This window comes from Apis dorsata, unplaced genomic scaffold (assembly GCF_000469605.1).
Source record: "Apis dorsata unplaced genomic scaffold, Apis dorsata 1.3 scaffold_980, whole genome shotgun sequence".
Lineage (NCBI taxonomy): Eukaryota > Metazoa > Arthropoda > Insecta > Hymenoptera > Apidae > Apis > Apis dorsata.
The window spans coordinates 180,056-198,525 of record NW_006264083.1 but is presented as its reverse complement, the minus strand read 5'-3'; the positions used below and the strand labels follow the sequence as shown (position 1 = coordinate 198,525).

The following is an 18,470-nucleotide window of genomic DNA, read 5'->3' as shown; positions in this document are numbered from 1 at the left end:
ATATCTTTTTTTTATAAAAAGATTTTATTTTTAAGATTTTTTTTTTTTAAATTTATAAAAATTATTAAAATTACAAAAATTAAAATAATAATTATATTTTTAGATAATATTTAATATAAAGTAATATAGATCTTTTTCTGAAACTTGTATCTATTAATATTTTACTATTGTAAACAAAGTTAATAATACAGCTGCATTTATTTCAATTTGTGGCTGCGAATTCTTAATCTTATCAAAAATAAAATTTTTAAAATGTATGCTTAAGTGGAAAATATAGATATATCAATAAATAGATTAGTATTTCATAAAATAAATATTTTAATATTAGAATATAAAAATTATCATTTCATATTTGTTTCATTGAATCATTTTAATCAATATTCCTTAAAATAAATGACTAAAATTAAAAAACAGATGTGTATTAGGTGTAAGATTATGTATTTAATAATATAATAAAAGAGATCTTATTGCATATTATCTATTGAATTAATTCATTGATTTAATGGGTTATATTTTGAGATTCTATATATATGTATTCTTCTTAATTTATTATTTAATTTTTATTTATCTTTAATTATGAATCAATTTCTATTATTTTGATTAAAAATCTTGTATCAAAAAATCAAAACTATTATTTATTATGCTGTATATGTTTTTTTATAATATATTCTTTCAATATCATATTATTAAAATTGCTCTAAGCAATTCTTTCTAGCTTATAACTTTGAACAAAGAATATAAAAATAAATCTAATTTATTTAAATTTAAATCATCACATATGAGCATTAAAACAATTTTGACAATGATAATGAAAAATGCAAATGATATACAAATTTTCAATCGAAAATTTTTACATTTTATATTATGGAAAAAAGAATCATGTATAATAAATATATAATTTATATATTAATATAATAATATAATAATTGTCATATCTTTAAAAATATATTAAAAGCATATATATATATATGCTTTTAATATATATATATCATAAAAAATTATATATAACACATTATCAATAATTTATGTTTTAGTTTATTTCAATGTTAATTAGCATTTTTATCTTATCTATGAAAAATAATAAAAATATTGAAAATTTTTAGTATTTAAGTTTGAAGTTTGTTTGAAAAATCAAATCTAAAAACATTAATATTAATTAAATTAATATTAATATTTTATATAAATATTATTATATCTCTTATTTTGTTTATTATGAAAATAGGAATAAAAGATCATTGCCATTGGCATAAATTGGCATAAATTATAAAAAAAAATATAATAATATTATGAGATTTAAAATATAATAATATAAAAAAAAGTGAAGTATAATTTTTATTAAATTATCTAAAAAAAAGAAATTTCAATGTGGCATACAGCAATTAAATACCAATTAAATGCATAATAAAAATGCATTAAATGTAAAAAAAGAAAAAGATATATTTTATTAAGTACTTTTAGTACAAGACTATTTATGCAATATTTTAAAAATATACTTTAAATAATAATATTTAAAATCTTGATAAAAATATGGGAAAAAATATTGCGTATAATAATAATAATAATCAAATCATGATACTTGATATTTATATTATAAATAATTAGCATTTTGATTGAAAATTATTTTTATATCTCATTATTACAAATAAAAGAGATTAACTTTGTTTTTGATATTCTTAATTCTAAATTTAGATAGTAAATATTGATTCTTGCTAGTAATTTATTTTTATTTTATTTTTATATTATCCATTGTGTCCAGAGGATTCATAATTTTGCCGATATAAATAATTCTTTCAATGGATTCGTCTTCAATATAAAATAAAAACGGATGATTAGCATGAAATATTTCATCCTTGTTTTTATTTCCAATTTCAATTTCTAGAAATAAATGGAAAAATAAATTATATATGTTTCGTATATTTATAAATAAATAAAAAAAATAATTATATAGAAAGTGATACATACTTTTTAATGATTTGATTATATCTACTATTCTGATTTCGATGATATATTATACAAATCAACATCATTAAATTTTGAATAATTTTTTCCTTCGCATTTTACTACCACTCGGACTTAGTTTTCAAAATATTTGCAAAAAAAGAATATTATTATGTAGAATGTTTTTTATATATATTTATGTATGTGTAAATCTCTCATTATTTATTATTTCTATAAATAATATTGTTTTATATATTGTTGTATAGCAATAATTCAAAATGTATAATGATTAAAAAACTGATCAAAAAGATTTCTTCTTTATAATGTATTTAAAATGTCTTAAATCTAATGCGAAGTTTAGATATTCTTTTGGATCCATGAAATACAAAAATAAAATATAAAATAATTCCTTTGGACAACCAAAATTAAAACGATATTAAAAATGATACTGAAATTCATTATAATTCATTAATTTCGGTCACCTAAGGATTTATAATAATAATTTATTTTATATTTTATTTTTATATTTCGCGAATCCAAAAGATCTAATATTTTGTTCGACATTGGATTTGAGATATTTTTAACTTTATTAATCCATAAGAAATTTTTAATTTATTCATTATATATTTTAATTGTCATCATATATTTAATAGAAAATAAATCAGTCATATACTTATGTAGCAGTAGATATTAATATAAGAGGAATTCTATATAATAATAATCTTTTTTGCAAATATTTTTTTTAATAATTTTTTGTTATTGTATAACTATGTTAACTATGTTATATAAATATATGTTATATAATAAAAACTATGTTATAGTTTTGATATTTGCAAAAAAAATTATTGTTTATATTAATATAAACAAAAATATAAACAATAATATAATATAAACAAAAATATAAGCAAAAAAGAAGCAATCGCATATTTCGCATACACTATCATGGACGTATATATATAAATGAAATTTTATGAAATAGTAGTAATATTTTTTTCTAAATATTTCGAAAACTATAAAAAATAATTATATGCAAGATAAATATTGTTTAAAAATTTCTCTATAACATATTTAAAAATCATCTAAATCAGTAAGGTATGCTTCTTTTTATATAATTTTGAAAAACAATTCTGAGCATAAATAGGATAATAAAAAAAAAAAATTTACCGGTAGCCACATAAGCTATAGTTCTTTCTCATTTATTTCGATTCCAGTTTTTTGTAAAATATTTGAAACCTTAAGACGTTTTGAAGTTCGTTTTGTTTGAACTATACTAGTTAACGTTGCAGTATCATCAAAAATATCGCGAATACCAAGCTAATAAAAAATAAAATATAAAAGATAAGAAACTAAACGTAAATTAATAGAAATAAAGTGATAAGAAAATGAACGATAAGTACTTCACGTAGAATGGGTTCTAAGTGACTAGAAAAGTCAAATTTGAATTTAGGAATTAAGACGTCAACAGGTAAATCTTGCATTAGCCATATGTATCGTGTTAATACAAAAGGATTAATTTTATTGATGAGTTGATCAATTCCGTTTAATATGCGTAGTAATAACAAATATATAGCAAATTATCCCTAAAATAAGATAAAATAAAAAAAAAGAAAAAAGAGGATAATAGATTACATACATCATATAATTCTTAAAATTTTGGCGTTCAAGTCAGAAGATTCGATATAGTAAAATCGTCCGTAAGCATGCATAATAGGTATATCTACAGTTCGATTATCAATTAAATGAAATTTGCCATAATTTTTTGTATTTTCTGAAGAAAAATATTTGCCATAATTTTTCTTTAAAGAAAAGAGTATTCACAATCAACATCAAAGAATTTTTCACACTATTATCTGAAAAAAAGAAGAAATTTATTTGATTATATATTTAATTTATATTTTTACATATATACAATATTATATTTACATAAAGTAATGCAATATTCGAGCATTTTTTAAAACGAAATAATGTTTAAATAATTATCTAGAAAAAATTTCTTTGTCGATTTCAATGATTTTTGGATATGTTATAAAAAACAAGATTTTGAACAATTTTTTCTTATGCTATAACTATCATTGGCTTTAGTTTTCGAAATATATGAAAAAAGATTGTTACACAGAATTTCTATATGTTCATGCCTGCATGCGATTTATTTTAATATAATTATATAATGATAGCAAATAAGATCTATAACGAATGAAAAGTTAAAAATTTAAAAGTACTTCCTCATAGATTATAGAGAAATAAATTAAAAATATCTTAAATCCAAATTTAGTACTCCAGATCTGAAAAAATGTCCAAATTCGGATTTAAAACATTTTAAGCTTACTATAATGACATATAATTTTTTGATTGATTTATTGATACTCACTATACATTTTGAATGAGTGTTTATAAAAAAAATAGATAAACAATAGATAGTTGTAGATTTATGGAATTATATATACGTATGTATATAAAATATATATGTGAAGTTATATATACGTTTTTATATATATATATATATATATATATAAATTTTATATAATAGCGAATAGTTTATATTTAATTAATTATTAATATTTTTTTGTAAATATCTTGGAAATTTAATGATAGTTATATATATAGAAAAAAAATTCATAGAAGATTCATAAACATAGAAAGTTCAAAATATTGATTTTTATAACATATTTAAAAATCATTAAAATCGATAAAAAACTGCTTTTTAAAATAATTACTTAACTTTCTTAAAATTAGATCAAACGATTTGAATTTTTTTGAGATGTTAGAAGAATTAGTTTACTAAATAATATATTTTTAAAAATAATTATTACTTGGAATCGTGAGAAAAAAGTAAAAGTCATAATTTTTAATTTTTTATCTGAACTTACAATGAAATTTAAAACATGCCTTTTATAAATTTAAGTTATATATACAAGTTATATACATAAACTTTTACGGAAATCAATTGACATATAAAAGAGTTACAAGTATTGAAATATATTACAGAATTATATACAATTGTATTTATTATTGTATATATTGTAGAAATATTAAAATTACGAATCGTAAAAAATTGCAAATTTGAATATTTTCGATTATTTTTCATTGCAATATTAATCGATTTTGATGAAATTTTAATGAATTTTGTACATATGTATAACTTGTTGAAATTTAGACATGTTTTAAATCTTTATTATAGGTTCAGATAAAAAAATCGATTTTTATTTTTTTTTTAAATTTTAATTTATTATAAATATAACATTTTTTTTATATATTATTTGCGACAATATTTTATATATTATCTAAATTAGTTAATTAATTCTTCTAACATTTCAAAGAAATTTAAATCGTTTGATTCAATTTTAAAAAAAATATTCCATTTTAAAAATATTTTAAATATTATCTGTTATATAAATACTTTTGTCATTATAGTTATATTATTATATTTTAATTCTTACCATCTTCTATTATTCGATCAATATTAACATTAGTAACATTACTGACCCAATTATTAATTGTCTTAACTAAGGGCTGTGCATTAGATAAATTCGCAATGATCACATCAGTGTTATAAAAGATTTTTACATTGGCTTCATATTGTTGTCTAATCAAAATATTCGAATCAATATAAATTCGTGTACCAATATTTAAAGTATATACTGTAAAATTAGTCTGAGAAAATAAAAAAATATCAGATTTGTTAGAAAAAGCATTTATTTTTGTATTTATTTTTTCATATTTCTTAACTTTGATTTTTACAATCAAAATTGTAAGAAATTTATCTGAAGTGATTGTAAAATATTAGAAAACTTTTTTCGTGTAGCATTTCGGGTAACGGGTAATTGCAATATATCAGCAAATTCATATGCAGTTTCATCTTGAGCTCCTTCATATAATAATACTAATGCAATTTTTAAAGATATTGACGAAAGAATAACGTTTTTAGAATATTTCTTGCTTATACTCTAATGCAAACAGAATAAAAATATATATATATAGTATTTATATTATAAAATTGGTACAATTAAAACTTCATATACATTACTTTGAAAAATGTCCAATCAAAAATATCGAAACGTTCTCCTTGATAAGGTACAAAATCATTATTGTTTTTACTATGGTTAATAATTTCACGATTAATATTCATAGTCATATTTATATCGAAAATAGATTGCGATTTCATTATCTCCGATTTACATTATTTTAATGTGAAAATTGTTATATATGTAACTACTAAATAATAATACTGAATTAAATAATATAGTCATAAATAATAATAATCATGACTTACAAATATGATCATTTATTCATGATCGAATCAAGAAAAAGAAAATTTTATCTTGAATCAATAATCGTAAAAAATATCAGAATGAAAAGTTTATCTTTTTGTTGTTCTATATTTTTTGTACAAAAAAATTTACATATTTACAAAATTGCTTTTAATAATTTACATAATTTAGCGATTTTTTCAATTTAGCTATATTTTTATTTTAGCTATTTCATTTCAATTTTTTTTAAAGCTTTATTTTATCATTAAAATAAAAAATCAATCAAAAAACTTAAAAAAATAATTTTTTTTATTTTTTTTTTAAAAATGTTAATATTATTACATTGATTATTATTTATCAATAGTTCATATAAACATATGGCAAAGTGATAATAATCAATATCGTAAACTAATAGTATCATATTATATATTTATTCAAAATAGCAAACTTATGAAAATATAAAATATAAAAAATGCAATTTTATATACAATCCTTAAACAATCAAAAATATAATAACCAAAGTTATAATGATAAATGCTAATCAAATTAATATCACTATATAATTTCAATCATTATATTTTTAGTTATTCAATAATTATTTTATATTTTATTTTTATAAATTCGCTATTCGAAATGTTAAATATGATGTATTGGATAATTTATCTGCTATAGTCAGATTGATTAGCTATCTTTATATGTATTTATATAAACAGTTAATAAATAATAGTTATATTGACACATATGTTACCTCAGACACATACAAGAATTTAATATAATAGTATCAAAAATTTTTAACAAATATTTTGAAAATTAAAATCGTTTGCTTATTATATGTACAAGAAAAAATTGATCAAAATATTTTCTTTATCATGTATATTTTGTAACATTAAATTCATAAAAATTCATGAAGCGATAAGTTCATTTTGGCATTTTTTTAAAAAAGAATGATATAATTAATATTTTTATTATTAAATAAATTTTTCTTACTTAATATTTCAACGATGTATTTCATTATTTATATATGTATGTATATGTATATATAAAATTTAAATGAATATATAGAAAAAAACAGTAAATTGAGACAAGTACATAATAGCTCTACGAGATCTATTACGTGTTGATTTCATCCAGTATTCAATAGATAAATAAATTCATTTAGTAAAAAATCAGTCAATCAACATATTTAATCATTTATCTGTATATATATAATTACTCTACTATTTAATCAGAAGTTTTACAAAATTATATAAAATCATCATATATTTTTCTCTTTCTTTTTTTTTTACTAATTGAAACATTATTAATTAAAATTCGAATTATTCAGAAAAAAAAGCTTGCAATTTGAATAAATTTGGATAATAATAAGATTGAATTATGAATTATAACAATGTTAATATCAATTTAATAGAAATCAATTGAAACAAAATACAATAAAAATAGTTATTTATTTATTATTTTATTTTATTTATTTTTATTTCATTTCAATTTTTAAATAATTTATTTTTTTTTTTAATTAATAATTTGAATGATATAAATTTGTAAGACTTATAATTATGATCTTACAAAATATGGATTATTGATATAATTGAATTTCTAATTAGTTTCTTGATTTTTTTCCTGGGTTTTTATATTTTCTATTCTGTATTGCTCTATATTTATCAAAAATTTTCGAAATTAAAAATAATCATGTTCATAGTTATATAAATTCGAATTAATTTTACTATATATTTTGTTTTTTGCAAAAGAAAATTTAAGTAAAAAATTAATTGTTTTTGATCAAAATAATAACAAAAATAATTTCTTATCTGACTCTTCATACACAAGATCAAAATTAAAGAAATTAATCATATAAATTAATACAAACATACAAATTATGATTATAAAAATATTACTTAAGAGAATTACAAGAAAAAAATTATAAAATAAGCTCTAATTTGAGCTGTGTACATTAAAATGTTATTAGAAAATAGTAGCAAATTCGTGTTTGCAATTTTAGTAATTGAAAAATAATTTATGCATCACGATGATAGTATTTTGATAAAGATAACTTTTATATCCTGTTCAAATAACGATTATTATAATTTTATTATTATAATTTAGATAAATTAAATAAAAATATTCATTATTATTTCATTACTTGATTTTTTGAAATAACAGTGAATAAAAAACTGTTGTTAATCATCAATTTTAGATATTATAAATATGAATTATTTAACTTTTCACACTAATAAATCTATTCACTGATAATTCATTTCATTCATTTTTTGATATAATTATATATAATAATTTCATAATTTATATCATAATTAATGAATGAATTAATTAATTATGAAATAAATTATCTAAAAATAATTAGATTTAAAAATAGATTAAAATATAATATATAATTTTTAATCCTTTTCTTTTATTTATAAATATCAAACTTATCTTATCTTAATAATAATATATCGTTTAAAATAAACATAATTGTTTTTTTTTTTTTATATTTTCAACTCAAATAATTGATTAAAATATTTGCAATCTTGGCTTTATATATTTTAAAGATCTGATGAAATCTAGAACAAAAACAAATTGCATAGAAAAAAATTTTTATTTATCAAGAAGACTTTTTTTCGCTATTTCTAATTAACAAGATTCAATCAACACTAGATGAAAATTTTTTCTTAAAAATAGATGTTTATCTACAATCATAAAATTATTTTTATTTTGAGTTATTATCTTTATTTCTTTTACTTCAAAAATTGCAATAATAATTAATGTAATATACGAATATTTATTTGATTAGAAAAATCATAAATAAAAAACAAAAAAAATCGAATCACTTTTTAATCTAAATATAAATATATAGAAACTCAATACCTTTTAGATACTATATTGAATTGAAAAATAAAAAAAAAGAAAATGCTTAATTTATTATTATTATAAATTATATAAATGATAGACTTTTAAAATTAACTTGATTTATTTTTTTCATGATCGCTTTAATAACGATTCGTCCTTTATTTGTTTGCGCAAATTTTCAGTCTCATCTTCACTGGTGCTAAAATAATTTATTATATTTCTTCTCTTATTAATTCTCCTATAACGACTTAATTCTTTATTGCTAATGCGTTTTCGTTTTTGCCTTTTAAGTTTTTTTTCCGCTTTTTCTAATTCGGACAATTCTTTGTCTCGAGTAATTTCCTTATCAATTTCGTCTCCCGTTACGCAAAACGAATCCTGAAATTCATTAAAAACAAAAATATTAAAATTCAAGCGTTTGTTATTAGTACAATCATTTCACTTACATTTATGTAGGATTCGTTTTGAGTTATAGGTTGTGAATATATATCTATATTAGAATTCAGTGTGTATTGTTGTTTAAAAAGAAAATTTTGTCTATTAACTGGACTTCTAGTACTCTGTAAATAATGAACGTATATATCAGATGTATCTTGTATATTTTGCGTATAACTAACAAAATCTTTGAGATCATCATCGGTTTCACAACTTTCATTTGTCGTCTCACTATTCGAAGAAACTTCTGCTTCCTCCAATATAAATTCATTTTTTGTTTTTCTCAATTTTCGATTACGATTATGTTTTCGAGAATATTCTGTTTCTTTTTTCTGATTTACATGTTTCTTCTTATTTTTTGATTTATCAATGAAGGAAATATATTTTTTTTCTTTTACAGTTGAAAGATGAACATTTTTAGAATTATCTTTATTCATAGAATCATTATTAAAATAATTATAATTTGAATTCCTTTTTCTTACATTCGCTAATTTATTTGCTATAGTCATACGAGAAGCGTTTTGTTTTGAAATATTTTTTGACTTTTCGATTGAAATCCATTCTTTATTATTTAGATCACATTTTTCCATATTATTTTCAATTTTTAATTTCTCGTTATTTTGTTTTTCTTCAAATGTATCGAATTTTATATAATTTTGTACAGTATCAATCGAAACTTTAAAATCATCATCCCAATCATATTCTTCCACTTCTAATTCTGTATTAATTATATTTTTTTGATTATTTAAATTTTCTATCTTATTAAAATTCTTTTCATCTTTATAATCAATCGAATTATTTATTTGTTCATCAAAATTTGATTGATTATCGATTTGCAACAAAAAATTTTTGTCTTGAAATATATCATCTTCTGATTCATTGATCTTTGAAAGGATTGAATTTGAATTTAATCGAACTATTTCATCAATTGTTTGTTTTTCATTAAAAGTATATTCATTTTGAAATTCAATAAATTTTGGCATATTAGTAGTTTCACTTAAATCTTCAAAATATTCAAAATTATGTTTATATTGATCCATTGGAATTGAAGAAAAGTTATTTATTTTAATTTCTTTTTGCAAATCATTTTTTAATCTAAAATTATTATCCAATTCCGTAATATTAGAAGAATTTTTTATTTGTTCATTGTTTTTAATGTCAATATTTTTTATCAAATTTTGTTCAAAATTTTCAGTATAATTGGTTTCAGAATCATCAGATATTTCATTCAATATATCTTCAAATTTATCAGATATTGAATTTTGTAATATGATATTTGTATTTCCTGTTCTGACTGATTCTAACAGATTGCTTTGTATACATTGCTTAGAAACACTTGAAGAAGGATAAATAGAATACATAATGCTATTCTCTAGTTTTTTTTCCTCATTATCCGATAAATCAGTTTCATTTGATTTATTACTATCATCAAGTAAATCTTCAAACTTGGAAGATGATTTTTGTTGATACTTATCAACGATCTCTGTTAATGTTATTTTATTTTTAACTATATATTCATCATTATGCGAATTATTCCAATTGTCATTTTTATTATCATTATTTGATTTATTTTTGTTATAATTATAAGGAATAATATCGTTCAGTGTAATTAAACAATCAAGAACTTTAATATCAGGTATTGTAAAATCCACAAAATTTTTAACAAAAGAAGATTTAGGTACATAAGATTTATTAATTTTACATTTGTTTTTTATATTTTCTTCTCTTGCAGAAATCTTTAAAGCACATATTGTAAGGAAATCAACTGCATGATTGTCGCAAGAAAGAATTTTCACATCTGATAATTTTGTAGTGTTATGATTATTAATATTTTGAATTGTCTCAAAATTAAGAATTCCATAATTATATTTAGAAGATTCTTTGTTTTCTTCAACTTTCAAATATTTCATCATTAAAAATTTAGTTTCGTTTTTCTTCGATACTAAATTGAATTCTAAAACATATATACAATTTATTTCGTTGCAAAAAAAGGAAGAAAAATATATAAAAAATTATATGTTCATATATTACCATTTTTTTTTATGATATTTTGATGTTTCTTTTCTTTATTATTTGCCTCTCTTTTTCTGTTTTTATATTTTATAACAGGAGTCTTTGGTTGTATGCTAATATGCATTTTTAAACATTCTGGAATTAAGATATCAGGAATCATACGTGGATTGTTTTGATAAAGTGAAGAGAAAATATTATTCGTATTTAATACTTTATAATTTAAAGAATCTCTTCTAGCTATTGTAGATTTTAATGTCTGTAATATAAAAAATAAATATAATAAAATAAATTAAAATATATATAAATAATATAAATTAAAAATAAATATAATCAAATCAAAATTAAAATATAATCAAAATAATATGAGAACATTTTAAAATATCATAGAACATTAAATTTTAAATTACTTCATGTTCTTTTCCATCTGTAACAAGAATAATTATATGTCCATCACGTTTTCGTCCTGTTCTTCCCATTCTTTGCACTAGTCGCGTCGGTGAATGTTGAGATACATCGAAACATATTATTAAATCTACTTCTCCAACATCCAATCCTTCTTCTCCTATTAGAAATGTAAAGATTTTGCTTATTTTTATTAAATATGTTACTACTTTTTATTATTAATATTGTATACCTATACTCGTAGATATAAGAACATTAACATAATTATTTTTAAAATTCTCTAATGCTTTTATTTGTTGCTTTTGTTTTTGCCCGGCTTGACCAACGAACATTTGGGGTCTTATTAATGGTTGGCATTGTAGTAATAGAATATAAATTTCGCTTACAATATCTCGATACTGTACAAAAAGAAAATTATATTGCATAAAATTAAAATTTGGTTACATTATAATAAGATTAAAAATTATAAACCTCAACAAAAACTATAGCTCTTGTATTATTTTCTTTTTTTTGGTTATTTTTAAAATGATATATAAGCAATTCTTTCAATTTATCGAATTTCGTATGTCCAAATATGAGATTTTGGGGTATCTGAAATAAAATTTTATATTAGATTTAAAACAATAAAAAATTTTATGTAATTTATAATATAAATATAAATTTTTACAAACTTCCATTATAGTTTCTTGACATAAAATTTTTGTATCGGGAAATGGGCCAAGATATGTTTTAATATCTTCAAGCAATATTTGTAATTGTGGTTCCTCATTCATCCAAAATTTATCAGAATGGCCTATTAAGATAATATAAAAATTATTTGAATCTAAATTTTACATTTTATAAAAATAAAAAAAATAACAATTATATATACTTTGATAAAATTTATAAAATGCTCTAAGTCCATCTCTAATCATAAGTTCATAAGCATGATACATTGTCATTAAAATATTTAATGTTTTTATAATTTGTCCATAGTTTCCTGTTTTATTTGTTTTCTTTTGGAATTCTTTTAATAAATGGAAGACCTAAATTATTTTTTGTTTCATTTTTTTATTATAATTATAAATGAAATTTAAAACAAAAGTATTAAATTTAAACTTAATATTAAAGTCTATTAAAGTATTAAATATTTTATTAAAATATTTAATAACGTACTCTTCCTTTTGAAATATTTGCAGTTTGTCCACGAAGAATATTATACTGAAGTAAAATTTTAACATGACGATCCATAATAAAAATATATTTCTCTTTGTATTCTATCAATTTATTATTAAGAGGTACTAAAATTATCTCGAATTTTTTTTTATTAATATAAGGTACAATATCCAAAGAAGTTTCATCTCTTAATTCCACGTGAGCAATTAATAAATTTTGTAATACCTATAAAATATATTTAAATAGAATTATTTCAATAAATTATAATTATAATTTAAAAAATTATTCATTATTTTTGGATATATTTGATAATAAAATATACCTCATGAACATTATCAATTTTATTGCCTGGTGTAGCAGAAAGAGCTAACACTCTAAAATTTTGATTTTTTCCACTTAATATGTGAATACACTAAAAATAAATAAAATATATTATTATTCAACTCAATAATATTATATTAAAACTTTTTTTTTGTTTCTACATGAATAATTTCATTATTTTTACATATAAATAATTTTTATATAGAATAATTACCTCACAGTAAGAGTGTTTACCTAAAGCTTTATGAGCTTCATCTATAACTACACATTTTATTAAATCACTAGGTACAATATTTTTGTTTAAATCATTGTGAAAAACTTGAGGAGTAGCAAATATTATTCTTTTTTTTGACCAAGCTATTTCTCGTTTCTTGAGACTAATTGCTCCTATAATAGTATTTTTACAATAAAGTAAATATAAATACTTAAATATAATAATATTTTAAATTTCATAAATTATTTTTTTACCTGTAAGTTCAATAGTTTCTGCACTAGGTATGCCCATAATATCGTGACATGCAAAAATTTGTTGAGCAACTAATGGTTTAGTAGGTGCTAAAAATATAATTTTCCCCCATGGGTACCATCTCCAAAAATTATACATTACAACTGCAGCAATAAATGTTTTTCCTAATCCTAATAAAAATAAAAAATAAAATATTATTGCTAATTTTTGTAATTTTTTTTTTTTTATTTAAATATAATGTTAAAAAATGTAGTTTTATTTACCAGTAGGTAAACAAACTAATGTGTTTCTGTATAAGCATGCTTGAACAATATTGAACTGATAATCTCTGACAGGATAATTTTCTGGATAAATCCATGTTTTGCCAGCTGATAAATCAAATCCTTTTGTTCTTTCATCAAAAGAAATCTGAGGATTTTGTGACAATTCCATTTAAAAAGTTTTTTTAATTGATTTCAAGTTATAAAAGTTTTATTTCACCATTTATAATTTTGCAGAAAACAATTTTCTTAAATAGATTTAAAAATAATTTTTTTATGAAATAATTATTTTTGTTTATAATCAAAAAACAATCATATTATAACAAACAATAATAAAGAGAAAAATTAATATATAATAATTAATGTATAATATTTATAAGCATATAATGTACAAATATGTATATATTTGGAGTTGGATTGTTATTGACTTTCTTATAGTAAAATAGGAAAGCTATATTGTAGTAATATAAAAAAAATTATATTACCATTCTAGGGAATTTTTTTTAACAGAATAACGTGGAAACCATGAAATAAAATAACATTTTATCATTAAAAATAATAATCTTCGATTTATGTATGCATATAAAATCTTTTAAATTAAGAACATTATCTTTCTGAATATTATAAACGATATTGAATCAAAATACATAATAAACAATCCAATATCATCCATTTAATAGTATAATATTTTTGGCTCAATATTTTTCACTTGTATACACATAAACAAAACATTATAGATATATATTTCATAATAAAATAAAAAATGTAAACATCTTGTTGTTTATATTATATAAATAGTAGATTTGTTCATCAAAACATTACTATTGAAGCGGTATAAAAAAATGTCAATATATCATTACATTTTTATTAAAGTACATGTAATAAAATGAATGTATTGATGATCTGATTGACTATAGATTATTCAGGCGTTATGTTATTAAATGAATGATAACATTTAACATGAAAAAATTAAAATGATATGTATGATATGTAAAATGTTTACTATAATTATTATTATATTAATAATAATAATCATAAAAAAACATTTGTTATCAATATGTAATAAATGTCCAGATATCTAATGACTTATAAAAAGTACATGCATTTTATTAAATATGTATAGAAATATTAAAAAAAGAAACCATAAAAAATTAATTAGAAATTAATTTATTATACATAAAGATATACAGAAAGAATATGATTGTTTGGGCCAATGAGCATATAAAACGGATGTATGTAATCATCTTTACGCAGCTATAGACGAACAATGCTTAATAAAAAAACTAAAAGCTGAAACATAATAGACTAGATCACCCTATTTAGGATGTATGATTTGTGGATAAATGACTATTTAACGCAGCTTTATGGGCAAATTTTTTTAAACAAATTAAACATTCATGAGTTTTTTCATTTATATGCACAGACAAATGTTTTTTCAATGTTGCTTTATCTTTAAATATTTTTTGACATGCACTACATTCGTACGGTCGTTCTCCTGCATGTACTAATATATGACTATTTAATGTTGTTTTTTGAGTAAATGCTTTATGGCATACATAGCATTCATATGGTCTATCACCAGTATGACTTAACATATGTTTTCGCAATGAAGACTTCTCTTTGAATGTTTTTTGACAAATGTGACAGGCATGTCGTTTATCGCCAGTATGTATAAGCATATGAGAATTTAATCTAGTTTTTTCTCTGAAGGCCATGTCGCATAATTCACAAGCAAATGGCTTTTCGCCTGTATGTATCAAAGTATGTCGATTCAAATCCGACTTACGAGTAAATATTTTATCGCAAACTTTGCAATCATATTGGCCCCCTGTATGTAATAGCATATGACTATTAAGATCGGATTTGCGGGCACATGCCTTATGACATATATGACATTCATGTGGTTTTTCACCTGTGTGCACAAGCATATGAGAATTTAATTTTGCTTTTTCTCGAAAAGTCATTAGACATTCTTTACATTCATATGGCCTTTCACCAGTATGAACCATAGTATGTCTTATTAATTCTGATTTTCGTTTATATGTTTTTTCACAAATATTACATGCATGTGGTTTCTCACCACTATGTGCTAACATATGGTTGTTCAATGCTGTTTTTTGTGTAAATGATCTATGACACATTGTACACTTAAATTGTTTGTTTCCATGTAACACCATATGCATATTCAATTTTGCTTTTTCCCTAAATGCTGCAAAACATACATCGCATTTATATGGTCTTTCCTCTGTATGAGTAATCACATGCCGATTCAGACTAGATTTTTCTTTAAATGTCGCATGACAAACATCACATTCAAATACTCTTTCTTCTGTACTCATAGATTGGTCATGCTCAGAATCAGGTCTTTTTATAAATGCGTGTTGCAATGCATCATTGTCATATGGTTTTTCTAATACATGCATTTGCATATGACTACGTAAACACCATTTGTAAGCAAATCGTTTTTGACAAATATTGCATTCCAATGGACTCATCCCAACATGAGTCAGCATATGAGCATGTAAACTGGAATTATCCTGAAAATTTTGTTGACAAACCTCACACTGATTTCCACTACAGTGCATTCTCAGGTGAGTAACCATAGAATCATTATTTAAAAACCATTTTTTGCAAATTGAACATTGTATTTTATAAAATTTTGGTTGCTGTCCATTTGGACAAAATCCAGAATGTTTTTCTATATCATGTACTTGAGCAAAATTTGCATTTGTTAAGCACCTTTGCATAGCACCATCTTCTTTATCACACAAATTTGTATTTGCAATTTGTGCTGTCCAATTTTGATGACTACTGGATTCCCCATCTAATTCGAGTTTTACCTAAAATGTTTTGTTAATAAATTGATTTTTTTATAAACAAAGTTTAATCATTAATAATTTTATATAAAATTTACCATTTCATTAGAGAAGTCAACTTCATTATTTTCGATAGGTAAAAATACCTTCTCGAATGTCCCAGAACAGATGTCCTCCATGTAGTCTGGATCAAATCTATCGCCGGGTTCTTCCTTAAGTACAACGCTTACAATGTTTTCGTCCTTAAAGTAAGGTTTAAGTTAGAGTCCTTGTGGAAGCATTGTATTGTATGGTGCTGCTGTTTCATAGAAAACGTTTACCATAACCTGACTGTCTATGTTTAACGCATCCATTGGTTCATCTTTCACTTTAAAATCTTCCATTTGCTATGATTTATTCTAGAAGTGAAATTAATTTATTTATTTATGTTATGTATAAACAATCTGATTATAATACAAAAAGCAAAAAAATCATGTTTTACAAGATTGAATATAGTCAATTATATTGTACTGTATAGAATTATTTAACCTAAAAGTACGACATACAATTTGATCAATCCGATAATTTTGACGTATAGAATCATTTTATTCATAAAAATTGTATGTCATATGATAATTTAATTGTTTTGTTAATTATTATGATTAAATTGAAAGCGATGATTTTTTTGTTTCTATACTTACAACGGAAATTACACATTTCACCTATAGAACAGACATATAAATCAAAATCTACTAATTCTTATTCTTTTTGTTATTAACATTCAAAATTTCTTTTATTCTTTAAAATTATACACATATTCTAATATTATTTTGATAAAATTTATTGAATCGATTAATTTACTTTTATATCATGAAACTGCGCGTTCCACACACATGCAAACATACGTTACATAAATACTATGTCTCTATTATACGGTTATATGTATATATGATATATATAGGTAAATTCATGCTTGCCATATTGTGTTACTATCTACACGGAACTGCTAGTTAAATGATTATACTCGATAACAATATATTATAGGATACATCTCTTTCGATAGTTTATTATATTTATTATGTATTATTATGTATTATGTATTATAACAATATATTACAGGATACATCTCTTTCGATAGTTTATTATATTTATTATGTATTATTCAAAATTAAAAAATAAACAAATCAATTTTAATAGATAAATTTCAAATATTTCATTAAGACAATTATTTTGAATTATTTATTTGGATTTACTTATTATAAATATTATAATTTAAAAAAGATTATTTGTTTTAACAATTTATATTTTGATATTTTCTCTAGAGAAGAAATTCTATAAATAAATATGATATATATGTATTATAATATATATGATATTATACCAAAATTTCTATTGTTATCTATTGAAATAAATAAAAGAATTCATTTATTATACTTATCTAATAAAAATAATTAAGCAAAAATAATATATTTAAAATATATGATATTATTTTATATATTTCATTTATTTCCATTATAATATTTATGATTAAAAAATACGTCATTATATTTGTTTTTTTTTTAAAACTGTATTTTAATATCTTTTATATAGGGCATCA

The 18,470-nt window shown here is 20.6% G+C and overlaps 3 protein-coding genes across 3 annotated transcripts; all 3 read right to left on the bottom strand.

Moving 5' to 3' along the window:
* Window positions 1-1,697: 1,697 nt before the first annotated feature.
* LOC102672634 (serine protease inhibitor 27A) lies at window positions 1,698-6,172 on the bottom strand. The gene is given in 8 exon segments (XM_006623967.2): window positions 1,698-1,875; window positions 3,103-3,126; window positions 3,129-3,252; window positions 3,336-3,723; window positions 3,725-3,788; window positions 5,376-5,589; window positions 5,700-5,882; window positions 5,963-6,172. Coding segments are annotated over 8 exon segments (1,287 nt in total). The 5' UTR covers window positions 6,101-6,172; the 3' UTR covers window positions 1,698-1,723.
* Window positions 6,173-9,111: 2,939 nt separating this feature from the next.
* LOC102672364 (Fanconi anemia group M protein) lies at window positions 9,112-14,509 on the bottom strand. Its single transcript, XM_031514322.1, has 13 exons — window positions 14,082-14,509; window positions 13,821-13,988; window positions 13,567-13,739; window positions 13,354-13,443; window positions 13,032-13,256; window positions 12,748-12,901; window positions 12,548-12,669; window positions 12,348-12,467; window positions 12,109-12,274; window positions 11,882-12,036; window positions 11,493-11,730; window positions 9,473-11,415; window positions 9,112-9,404 (listed from the first exon to the last, which is right to left on the bottom strand). Exons 1-13 carry the CDS (start codon window positions 14,248-14,250, stop codon window positions 9,156-9,158), a joined length of 3,972 nt encoding a protein of 1,323 aa, XP_031370182.1. The 5' UTR covers window positions 14,251-14,509; the 3' UTR covers window positions 9,112-9,155.
* Window positions 14,510-15,229: 720 nt separating this feature from the next.
* LOC102672904 (zinc finger protein 883-like) lies at window positions 15,230-17,849 on the bottom strand. Its single transcript, XM_031514312.1, has 4 exons — window positions 17,575-17,849; window positions 17,215-17,292; window positions 16,993-17,136; window positions 15,230-16,918 (listed from the first exon to the last, which is right to left on the bottom strand). The coding sequence occupies exons 2-4, from the start codon at window positions 17,275-17,277 to the stop codon at window positions 15,398-15,400; spliced, it is 1,728 nt and encodes a 575-aa protein (XP_031370172.1). The 5' UTR covers window positions 17,278-17,292; window positions 17,575-17,849; the 3' UTR covers window positions 15,230-15,397.
* Window positions 17,850-18,470: the final 621 nt, after the last annotated feature.

Excerpts from the sequence above, each read along its gene's own strand:
- LOC102672904 (XM_031514312.1), bottom strand. The coding sequence starts at position 17,277 with ATGGAAGATTTTAAAGTGAAAGATGAACCAATGGATGCGTTAAACATA. Across the intron at positions 17,137-17,214 it reads ACATAGACAGTCAGGTTATG|GACGAAAACATTGTAAGCGT; the intron begins GTAAACGTTTTC and ends CCTTACTTTAAG. Across the intron at positions 16,919-16,992 it reads TTGACTTCTCTAATGAAATG|GTAAAACTCGAATTAGATGG; the intron begins GTAAATTTTATA and ends AAAACATTTTAG.
- LOC102672364 (XM_031514322.1), bottom strand. The coding sequence starts at position 14,250 with ATGGAATTGTCACAAAATCCTCAGATTTCTTTTGATGAAAGAACAAAA. Across the intron at positions 13,257-13,353 it reads AAATTGATAATGTTCATGAG|GTATTACAAAATTTATTAAT; the intron begins GTATATTTTATT and ends TATATTTTATAG. Across the intron at positions 12,275-12,347 it reads GAGCTATAGTTTTTGTTGAG|TATCGAGATATTGTAAGCGA; the intron begins GTTTATAATTTT and ends CTTTTTGTACAG.